This window comes from Strongylocentrotus purpuratus, unplaced genomic scaffold (assembly GCF_000002235.5).
Source record: "Strongylocentrotus purpuratus isolate Spur 01 unplaced genomic scaffold, Spur_5.0 spur5_scaffold_14, whole genome shotgun sequence".
In the NCBI taxonomy this organism is placed as follows: domain Eukaryota; kingdom Metazoa; phylum Echinodermata; class Echinoidea; order Camarodonta; family Strongylocentrotidae; genus Strongylocentrotus; species Strongylocentrotus purpuratus.
In genome coordinates this window covers 34,278,906-34,291,018 of record NW_022145599.1, presented here as the reverse complement: position 1 = coordinate 34,291,018, position 12,113 = coordinate 34,278,906, and the positions used below count along the sequence as shown (strand labels likewise).

The following is a 12,113-nucleotide window of genomic DNA, read 5'->3' as shown; positions in this document are numbered from 1 at the left end:
TAGCTCTCTGGGGTGATCAATGTTTATATAAAAAAAGATAATGGGGTCAGTGTCTAGGAATAATGGGGTACTGTCTAGGACTAATGGGGGTACTGTCTAGGAATAATGGGGGTTCTGTTTTAGATCATGAAAGTGGGGGAAGGTAAAAGCAGGGGCGGATCTAGCCGGCGGTAAGGGGGGGGGGGGGGACAAAGAGAGGGCCCAATTCGTTAGAAAACTGGCAAAACAGCCAGCTGGTGAATAAACGGGGGGGGGGGGCGCTATTTTGTTTTGCCCCCATTGGAAAATCGCGCCGGCCTATATCTTCGCTCGGGGGGGGGGGGGGGGGGTGAGAGCTAATTTGTTTTTGTTTTGTACTCGACGAGGAGGGATGAGGGAAAGTGCCCACTATTTTTTTTTAAATTCGACTCGGGCCATCCACCCCTCCCCCTCTTGAGCACCAAAAAATTGCCAGGGGAGAGGGCCCCCCTGAATCCGCCACTGGGTGAATGACTGGAAGGGAGATAGCTAGGAGTGATACATGTACTACATGTACATAACAATTACTCCATGCTTGTATAGGTTTAAATGACGATAGTGGTTTATTCCGAAGATCCAGAAGGCTTTTGTGTGCCTTATCTTCCGCATTGCTCGTAACATAAATTGAATGATTAATATTCGTTCATCAAAAATGGATTAGTAGTTTGACATTGGCGTCTGGGCGGGATTCCTTCATGAACGGGTCGGGGGGGGGGGGGGGTTCCTGAAAAGGCTCGTATAACAAAAGAAAAAATATACCCGTACTGATTTTACACACCAGACTTATTCAGAAAGAGGGGGGGGGGGGGGGGATGCTGGGAACACGAATATGCGTACCCTAAATAACACTGAGTGGGGGGGGGGGGCAGTAGCTTGCTTGAGACAAGCACGTAGTACTCCTCCATCTCTTCCCCAATCGAATTAATGGCTAAAAGAAATAGCTTATGGGAGGATTTAAGACGTACGCGGTGAAAGAAAGGAAGATGGGGAGTTCGCGGCAATAAGACGAGAAGATATACGTCCCTCATCCCTCTTCTGATTGGATTCACTCGCTGACTGTGAAACTCAGAATGTACTTAGTAGTACATTCCCATACCACCCCCCGAAACAAGTGCTCCCCCCCCCCCCCGATCGGCTGCTATGTACACACGACTATCGGGCACCATGGCGACAAGACCAGCTGTTCTGCATCTGCAGGTCTATGCAAGACAAGTAGTAGCGATCGCATCATCAAGGACATCGCATTGCGCAAGTAAACACGCAGACCACATGACAGCGGGATGTTCAAATTGAACGGACAGTACAGATTACAGGGCTATACATAAAGCACGACCGGAGTAATATCAGCGAAAGAATGACTCTCTTTCTATGGACATTCCTACAGCTATGAGAATCATTGCCCAGAATTTCCTTTAGCCTTCTTTGCCCAACAAAGAGACAACGTTATGGACAAAATAATAGAGGATTTCGCGTGAAGGACGGACGTCTAGCATTTTGATGAGATTTCCCTTATGCTGTTCGAAATGACCGCCTGTAAGTCACCGTGAAAGCCCCGTGAAAGTCAGCGGAGGAGAATGGGGGGAAGACCGGACTCGAGAAGCCAGCGTTGCTAACGTGCAGTGAATTGAGCTGAAGAGAAGAAGTGTGAGTACGATATCTCTATCTTATTAGCATCACCATATCAGAGACCGATGCCTTGAGTACCCCCCCCCCCCTGCTTCCCTGCACGTCTGGGCCATAACCACTCATTTTTATCATCTTGATTCTTGTCTCCATCGTAACATCAGCGCATAATCACTATCACGTATCGACATTATCATCAAAATCGTAATAATCACCGTCATTCTCATCATCATCGGGCATCATCACCATCTTCTTCATCATGTTGTGTTATTTGTAGACTATAAACTTTTTATTGAAAAAGTAAATCGGAAATAAATTGTAAAAAGTATTTCGAGTAATATAATTTATTTTCATCCCTGTAATTGTATTATATTTCGGAAGAAACATGCATTAGTATATATGTTGATTTGTGTAATTCCTGGTTATTGTTATCTTTACACTCAATTATTACACTATAATTTTGAAATTTGTTATCCTGTGTATAACAACATTGAGAAATGAGAATGATCCTTTTTGTTTGGATTGAAATGAATAAAATTTGAATTTGAATTTGAATGAAATCATTACCATTGTGATCACTGGCGTACTATGTGGGGGGGGGGGCAACAATGTTTTATTTCTAATTCGATACCAGTAGTTTTACCAATGTTGCTGAAATGGCATGATTTTACGTGATTTTTTTCTAACTTTTTTGTATTCCCACATTTACAGTCAGTTAATTAATAATTGCCTAAATCCCCTAGCTTCCGGGGGCGCCCATGGACCCCACCAAGGGCCCTAGGGCAGCCCCTGTATGATCATCTGACCGTCATCTGACCGTAATTTAATGCCTAAAATTCCTGAGCTTCTGGGAGCTCCGCCCCCTGGACCCCACGCCAATTAGTGACCTGCTAGTGTCACAAATAAGGTATCACAATATGCTCATGATTGTGACAGTCTTCTTCTTCAGTCAGGTGGCGCTAGCTGCGCTGCTGTGGCCATCACAAGTTTACGCCGTCCTAAGTTTACGCCATCCTTCTCTGTCAGCTGTTGCTCTCGTTGCCTCTGACAGCTTTTTCCCTGTCCATATGTGGATATCTTTGAACCAGGAAATAGCAGGTCTACCCCGGGATATGTGAGTTAAACTCACATATCCCTGGTCTACCTCTTCTTCGCCTGGCTTCCACTGGCCTGTTATAAGGGACTTTCCAAGACCATCTCTCACTACTAGTACTACATGGCCCCAAAACTGCAGTTTCCTTCTGGCAATACTCTTTCTGAGCAACATCTCTGTAACCAGCTTGTCCAGTACCCATCGGTTTGTTCTTCTGTCTCTCCATGGAACCTTCAGTATTCACCGATATACCCACATTTCAAACGCATCTACTCTCATTTCATCTCTTTTGGTCTTGGCCCATGTCTCACTTTCGTATGTAGCGATGGGGATAGAAATATAGATGTCAGTGCTATCTTTAACTTTAAACTGTTATTTATTCCCCGGCTTCTCCCGATATTCACCATTTTCTGAGTTGCATTCCTTGCAATTGCTAATATCCTTTTGATTTCTTTCTCACTTGATCCTTTAGCGCTAACAAGTGATCTCAGGTATATGAAATCCTGGACTTCAGCAATTTTCTCTCCATCCAGAATAAAATCAGCAAAATCTCTTCGATTCCTGTCTATTACTAATATCTTTGACAGTAATTCAAATAAAGTCGACAGTGGTGAGTCGTGTGGGTGGGCTAACTCGTGAAGATTTGATATGTTATTTACTTTAAATCTTTTCTTTACACAAGTTTTTATGAAAATATTTTCGTAAGATAATAGTAGACCAGTCAAACAAGAAGAAGAAAAAACTAGAAATGCAATCGTGTCGCAACGATGTGCGTGCAATGACGCCATGTTTCTACGTGTCAAAGGAAAGAGCTTCTCTCGGACTATCCAGAGCAATTTGTACGAAGTCTGTAGCTTCTGTGATATTGGAGATAGGTAGGGCGAAAGAAAGGCCTCAACAGTGACCTTGATGGGATGGTAGTGACTATGCCTACGAAGTTTGAAAGAAATTGGGATAGGGGAAAGAACCTAGAAAGGGCTTGCAAGCACTGCGTGCAAAAACCAATGGGATTTGGTGCATGTTCGTCATTGCAGTCAAGATCGTTCTGGGGGCCAAAAGCGTGAACCCGATATGCCCCATAGACAATTCGTGTAATGTATGGGCGGAAAACGTACAGGATCTGTATTATGACCGGAGTTAAATTGTTTTTTCTCTCTCTCTTTATGTCTCTTTATGGGCCGTATTTGGTATCATTAGAAAGAGGATTTCATGGTAGTTATTGTAAACAACTCTCCTTTTTTCTATGATAATCCTATCGAAACACGTGATATAAAATATATTTATAGGACAAAATGGCGTCTTAAATGGCCCCCTTGACCAATTTCAAAAATCCGGCCAAGAGGTGCCCTGCGTATTGCAAATCGGCATGTCACTGCAAATTTTCAAGGAAAAAAAAGGACGTTTAAGGGGCGAAAAGCAGTCTGAAAAAATGACGTCATAGCCGATACATGTTAGATTCGGGCGGAAACTCGGCGGAATTCGTGTAGTGACCTTTGTTCAAATGCGATTTACTCACAATTTTCAGTGTGAACATATACTATACTTGGTATCATTCGAAAGGGCACTTCATTGCGGTCAGTTTGACACCATTATTATCTGCCCGCAATGTATTGCACGCATTAAACGCGCTATTACGTAATGCATAGTAAATTCATCATTTTTGGCGATTACTTTGCGCTGACATATTCGAATTTTACCAAACTTGGCGGACAGTTGTCACGTATATTGATACATATGTCTGCCAAGTTTCATTGATGTAGGTATAAAGATCGCTAATTTAGAGCAATTTGAAGTTATTTCTCAATTTTCTTGAAAATGGCGAATTTGGAGGGCATTTTTCGCAAAGTCGGTCAGTGTTAGGGTATATAATTTTGTATATGGCTGGAAAGGGCATATCTTCAAGTATCTAAATCCAAAAAAGGGTACGGTTTGCCAAGCCATTATGGAGATACGGCCACAGACAGAAAGCCAATTCCCAGAACTTTAGAGGGCGCTATTTATGTTGTGCAAAGCCATTGGAGCGTGAAATTTGGCATGGCTATGTGCAATTATGAGATAAAGATACTGTAAGATTTAATTACAAAACGGAATTTATATGAGAAAGTTATGGCAGTTTTAGATTATTTAGGGGTCCATTTTTCAAGAACTTGAGAGATTTTTGACGGAGTCGGTTTTAGATTTGAATTTCGAGTATGAAGATGGCATTTTGAAGGTCAAGTCATCTGTCGCAGATGAAAGAACATCTCTCAGACTTTCTAGAGGAATTTGTTAGAAGTTTGTAGGATCTAGGATAGTGGAGATAGGAAGGAAGATATAAAGGCCTTAAAATGGACCAGAAACGGACAAAATGGCGCTTGGACGGTCATGCATGAGTGATTTCCAAAATCGAAGAATGTAGTGACCTTGATGAGATGTTAGAGACCATGCCTATGAAATTTGAAAGGAAAAGGACATGAGAAAAGCACCTAACTAGGAGTCACAAACACTACGTGCTAAACGAATGCGATTTCCAGACGATAAGGATAAGGATAAGGATAAGGAAAAGGAAAAGGAGAATATTAATGGGGCAGAATGTGAACGAAAACAAGGCAATGACGAAGGTCGTCATTGCAAAAAGGCTCTATAAAAAAACCCATGGCAATCTTGGGGGAAATGCATGTCACCCGTGCTAAAAGTCATGCAAAATCAATAACATACGGCTCGAAGCCAAGCGCATTTTGTATTTGATGGAAAGGTCAAAATCATGATTTTTCATTGCTTGACCGAATATGTATCTGATAAAGACCTTCCAATTGATATAACTTTTATTATAAATTTGAAATAATAACCTGTTTAATATTAATTTGAATGTTGGATATTAAACACGTATAATATATGGCTTAATGTAGCATAAAAGTCAGAACATGTGGTTATAAAACTGATTATTTCAAAGTTGTGTACACACATACATCTGTTCATTAAAACTCTTTTTCTTGAGTGAACAGAAAAGAAATGATCAGATTATGTAATGGATGATTCATTTTATTATTCCAAATGATGTCTTCTTACAGGATGCGCATTTTGAGTTGAAACAAACTAGTCATGTACCGTATGTCTCCTCATCCATTCGACTCTATATGCTGACGATACCCTCCTATACAGAACAATCAATTCCCATGATGACATTGTGTCCCTACACAGAGATATCGCACATGTTCAGGAATGGGAGAGGAAATGGCTCATGACCTTAAATGTTGACAAATGTGAAATGCTGAGGATTTCAAACAAGAGAAAACCCATCAATCGGAGCATCCTCTTATTCCATCCATGGGACGACCCAGTCGACCCTCCGCACTCTTGACGAAGCAAAGTACCTTGGAGTCATCCTCCAACGAAACCTGAACTGGCACGAAGAGTAACATCACACTTGGCTTCCTTCAACGCAACCTGAGGAAATGCCCTGCCAGCATAAAGGAGCGAGCATACAAGACCTATGTCCGCCCAATATTGTTGTGTACTCTTCTTCTGTCTGGGACCCCGTTACCAAACAGCTCATCTCTAAGATCGAAATGGTGCAACGACGTGCAGCCAGATTTGTGAAGGTCCATGGAGTAATCGCCATTCCAGCTGCGCCGCCTTTCCTGTTCACATCCAACTAAGCTTAAATGTTTATTCTATTAGCTACTATTGTAAGAACTAAAGAAATTGTTGTATTATCTTTCTTAGGTGGAAGTAAAATTTGAACGTGTAGGAATAAATGTTGTGTAGAAACTAAATGAGTATTCTTACCGTTAATAATAATCCTCAGCGTTGATATCTCGAGTATAGAAAGAAACTGGAAGGCGAATCATGAAGAGGAAGAATAGAGCGATAAAGCGAAGTGAAGAATCAACACGTGGAGCGCGACTAGCTATAGCTAGTGAAACGCGAATAGGATGAAGGCACACAACCTTACAGTTCACACTTCCCGAAATTAAATAGAAGACAAATCTAATTTGCGATTTAGTCCTCAAATAAAATGATGATGATGAAACTCGCTATAACGTGAAAACTAATGAGAAGAAGCTTGTTGAATAATCCGAAAACGTCCTATATAAAACACGTCCGATGATGAAAACTGAAGACCGGAGAAGTGAGTAAAATCCGTGTGTGGAGACTTATCCAAGTGCGCTAAAAGTGTGATGATTGGCTTATTAAAACAATAAGGTGCGATCCGATTGGAGTAACTAAAATAACACTCTTGTTGCTGGGTGGTTCCATGGATGAAATTAACTCAGAGAATATGTAGAATGTGCAGCTGTAAATTGTTATTGTTATTGAAGCTGGCTGAACGTAAAGTACTAACAAAAGGAATGTTTAAAATGCTGGCTATGTACAATGTTGATAAACATTTGTGACCTTTGTAAAGTTCAAGTCACTACATCTAGCACCCCCCAAGAGTGATGCGAGATAGAATGAGTAGCAATCGATAAAATGGTACTGTCCAAAATACATGTAGAAGAAATATATTTACAGCAAATACATATGAGACGATGTCGCAACAATCGCAAGAAACTTGAATCCAAGATGGCAATATAATTGTCTTCATCCATAACCAAAACATTCCACATAGCGTGCTGGCCACCTGACATGCCGGCCGGATCGCGTCTTTCGCGGCTCGACAGGCGGGGTAGAAGCAGAGCTCGGCAGTCGATCTGCGACCAACGATGACGGGGGATCTACGCGTGGAGGCCGAACCATGGTCGATGATGACGGGATATCGTCGTGTGGTGGTGCGATCTCCGGAGTTGCGCAATCCTCTAAGAATGCAGGCTTTAAACGTTCTACACTGACGTTCTCACGCTTACCATTAATGTCAATGGAGAAAAACTTGTCAGTACGGCGGAGAACTGGGAATGGACCCCTGTAGGGCGGTTCTAGGGGTTTCCTGACTGCATCTTGGCGTAGAAATACATGGCTAGCAGAATGAAGGTCAGCATGAATCTGGGTACTAGCATGTCGTTGTTTGCGAGGAGGGGTGGGGCGTAGCTTACTCATCAGCTCTTTCAGTCTATGTACATAGTTCGCCGGATCAATGTCTGTGTCTGGCTTCGTCGGTTCTACGAATTGGGCAGGCAACCTAATGCTTGTCCCCAAACACCAACTCAGCTGAGGAGCATCCAATGTCGGACTTGACAGCTGTGCGTATCCCCAATAGTACAAGGGGCAACACTTCGGTCCAGCGTACAGTGTTATATGTCTTGATCGAAGCTTTGAGCTGACGATGTAGGCGTTCTACTAAACCATTCGAGGCTGGATGATATGAAGTCGTCCGAATACGAGTAGTGCCGAGTAGGTTGGTGAGGGCGAGGAAAAGGGCGGACTCGAACTGTCTCCCCCTGTCTGTAGTGATTGTTGCCGGTGTGCCAAAATTCGCCACCCATCTGGCCACAAAAGTCCGTGCTACCGTCTCGGCAGTAATGTCCGGGATCGGAATAGCTACTGGCCATCTGGTAAAGCGATCAACACAAGTCAAGAGATAGCTATTACCTTCCGAAGGAGGAAGTGGACCCACGAGGTCTATATGAACATGCGAGAATCGAGCATCTGGGGATGCGAATGTGCCCAAAGGTACTCTGGTGTGTCGATGAACTTTACACTTCTGACACTCCAGACAGGTACGCGTCCAGTTCCTGATGTCGCGCTTGATTCCCGGCCAAACGAAACGCTCTGTTATCACCTTCTGAGTTGCTCTAGCACCAGGGTGTGATAATCCGTGGAGTGAATTGAAAATTGTTCTCCTATGCGAAACTGGCACTAGAGGCCTGGCACTCCCAGTGGAAATGTCACAAAGCAAAGTGGTGAGTGTGCCTGGAAGTGGTATCGACTCAAGCTTGAGCGAAGTGTCTGACAAGTCGGCAAACTCCTCATCATCCTTCTGTGATCGAGCTAAGGCAGCAAAATCGACAATGGAAGTTGAGTCGACGGCACTGATAGGCAGGCGAGAGAGGGCGTCGGCTGCAGTGTTGTGCTTACCACTGATATGACGTATATCAGAGGTGAACTGTGAGATGAGATCTAGGTGTCGAATCTCTCGGGGTGAGTGTCTGCCCGGCTTAGCCTGCAAAGCGTAGGTGAGGGGCTTGTGATCGGTGAAGATGGTGAAAGTCCGGCCTTCGAGCATATGGCGGAAATGTCTCACGCTCTGGTAGGCAGCGAGCAGCTCGCGTCCAAACGTGCTGTACCGAGTTGCTGCCGGCTGGAGCCGCTTGGAAAAGAAAGCGAGTGGCTGCCAAGTGTTGTCCACTAACTGTTGGAGCACTCCACCTACACCATAGTCTGATGCATCGACGAGTAAACAGAGAGGAACTCCAGATCGAGGGTGCACAAGGATAGAAGCGTTAGCTAAGTCCTGTTTAGCTCGATTAAAAGCTAAGAGCTCAGCTTCAGTGAGTGTGATAGACTCTTTCTTCTTCTTCCTGCCTTTAAGTAGATCTGTCAAAGGTTGGAGCACTTCAGCACAGTGAGGAATAAAACGTCTGTAAAAGTTCATGAGACCAAGAAATTCTCTCAGTGTAGTGAGCGAAGTTGGAGTAGGAAACTTCCGGATGTGTTCCACCTTGTCGTTGAGAGGACAGATACCATGCTGATCCACGTGGTGGCCTAAGAAAGTCAATGAAGATACACCAAACTGACACTTGGAAGTGTTGATGACAATGCCATACTCACGAAGTCGATCAAAAAGTAGGCGGAGGTGTGTCACATGTTCGTCATCCGTAGTACTGGCAACGAGCAGGTCGTCGAGGTACACAAAGACAAAAGGGAGACCACGAACAACTTCATCCATCAGCCGTTGAAAAGACTGAGCAGCGTTTCGAAGTCCAAAGGGCATGCGAACCCACTCGAAAAGTCCGAACGGAGTGGTTATTGCAGTCTTTGGGATATCACACGGCTCGACTGGGATCTGGTGATAAGCACGAATTAAATCAATCTTAGAAAAAATCGTCTTACCACTGAGGCAGGATGAGAAATCTTGTAGGTGGGGTATCGGGTAACAATCAGGAGTTGTCCGAGAGTTGAGGGCGCGGTAATCCCCACAAGGTCGCCAGTCACCTGGGGTCTTCTTTGGGACCATATGGAGTGGAGAAGCCCAATTACTGTCCGATGGGCGAATAATGCCCAGGTCTAACATGTGGTCGAACTCGGCCTTAGCTACTCTAAGACGATCAGGAGCGAGGCGCCGAGGACGAGCTGCAACAGGGGGACCTCTTGTCTGGATATGATGAGTAGTCCCGTGCTTCACACCGTCGGGCTTGTATACCGGGCGAGTAATGTCCTGGTAGCTGCGGAGGAGAACGTGAAAGCGGTCATCAGAAACCCCTCTCACATACATGGGACTGATAGTTCCAGTGTAGGAGCCGAATCCACACACACTAAGATTGGTTTTAGTGTCGATCAACCTGCGATGTTTCACGTCGACGAGTAAACCAAAGTTAGTAAGAAAATCCGCTCCTAATATAGGCGTCTTCAAATCCGTGACAATAAAAATCCAGCGAAACACTCGTCGCAATCCAAGATCCAAAGTAAAAGATCGCTCACCGAAAGTGTTGATCGGCGAATGATTGACTGCTTGAAGTTGGATCTTCGACGCTCCGACCGATGAAAATTGAGATTTCTCCAACAGTGACTGGGGAAAAATACTCACTTCGGCTCCTGTGTCAACCAGGAAACGCTTGCCTGAGTTCTTATCAAAAATGAAGAAAAGACGACTATGAGGTTTGTCGCCAAGGGAACTTGTCGCCGCTATTCCTTGGCTAGGTCGTTTCCCTGAGGGTATGACTGCGAGGTTGAAGGTGTCGAATGCGATGTCGAATGTCGGCGGCTGGACGAGCACGGGCTCACACACTTGCGAGCTCTGTCACCATAAGTCCAGTGATACCAGCACTCAGCTCCTTGATGATGCTGTTGTCTCCGTGGACTCTTAGAGCTGGAAGGACGTCGAGGTGGATGAGATGCACCTCGATGCTGACTTCGACTACGACGATCCTCCTGGAGGGAAGAAGTCAGAGCTTGCACCTGTGCTGTGAGTTGTGTGACTTGCCTGGAAAGCTGTTGAACCTCCGCAGAAACTTGTGGCGGTGAGGAGGAAACAGTAGTACTAGCAGGCGTGCATTCTACAGCAGACACAGAAAATGGGGAAGAAATCTCCAAGATTCTATCCGCCAACTCCGCCAATTGTTCGATGGAGACAGAGTCGGATGACGAAGCAAGAATAATTCTGACATTATTCGGTAGGCGTTGTAGAAAAAGCTGCTTCAAAATCCCTTCCTCTAATGTGGATTCTCCTAGTAGTTGTCGCATTCTACGAAGAAGTTGAGTAGGCTTGCGGTCACCTAACTCTTCCGCATTAAGAAGCTGGTGAATTCTCTTCTGTTCGGAAACGCCAGTTCGTTTGACGAGTTCAGATTTCAGTTTGTCATAGCGATCCTTAGCAGGGGGAGCAATGATGAAGTCCCTGACCTCCTGTGCTACTTCAGGCTGTAATGAGCTGATGACATGTGCAAATTTAGTCTCTTGTAGCGTAATAGCCCGCGTCAAAAACTGCGCCTCCACCTGGGCGAACCAGAGTGCCGGATCGCCCGGCCAGTACGGCGGTAACTTGAGTCCAAAAGCAGTAACAGCTGGCCCGGTACTGCCCGGTGCCGTCGCGGCCGCGGCGGGGTCGGAGTCGGGCATTTCCGTTGACGGTGATGTCGTCGTCATCATACACACAAAAGAAACTAGAAATTTAATTCGTCACGAAGACGAATAAGGTGGTCTGTCTTCAAGTCTTTTAATAGATTATATTATTTACTATATTGAAAAAGGGAGAAGTTATATAGACATGTAAACAATGATAATTATGAAGATGATGATCTTGATAGTAATGATTATGATGATGATGATCATGATGATGTTGATGAGGATGATTATCATCATGATAATGATGATGATCATGATCATGAGCGTGATTCTGACATCTTATCGGAAAAATGAGGGCTGATTTAGATAACATATAGTCTCAGCGACAACATACTAAAATTTAGGAGAAAAATGTTGAATAACAACCGAGATACTGGTCAAAACACATTGTCATGCAGATTCATGTTTTGAAATAAGTGACCTCCCATAGATATAACACGCAAATATGACAAATTATGCATTGCCGCCTTTAATCGAATATTTTACTATGATGACGTCATCTTAATGATAATATATGACAAATTTCTGATAGAGAATTATCTCAGCTACAACATATCAAAATCTGGGAGAAGATCGATCACCGATAAGTGAGATAATCTCAAATAAAACGTCATCAACAAAATACATTTGTTTGAGTTTAGATGCCAATATGATGACTTTATTTCACTTTGTACGAGTC

The 12,113-nt window shown here is 44.0% G+C and overlaps 1 protein-coding gene across 1 annotated transcript; it reads right to left on the bottom strand.

Moving 5' to 3' along the window:
• Positions 1-10,495: 10,495 nt before the first annotated feature.
• Positions 10,496-11,428, bottom strand: LOC115923863. The gene has a single exon (XM_030985252.1). The coding sequence runs from the start codon at positions 11,426-11,428 to the stop codon at positions 10,496-10,498; it is 933 nt and encodes a 310-aa protein (XP_030841112.1).
• Positions 11,429-12,113: the final 685 nt, after the last annotated feature.

What these genes read in the sequence shown, in the direction of transcription:
- LOC115923863 (XM_030985252.1), bottom strand. Translation starts at nt 11,428, where the DNA reads ATGCCCGACTCCGACCCCGCCGCGGCCGCGACGGCACCGGGCAGTACC.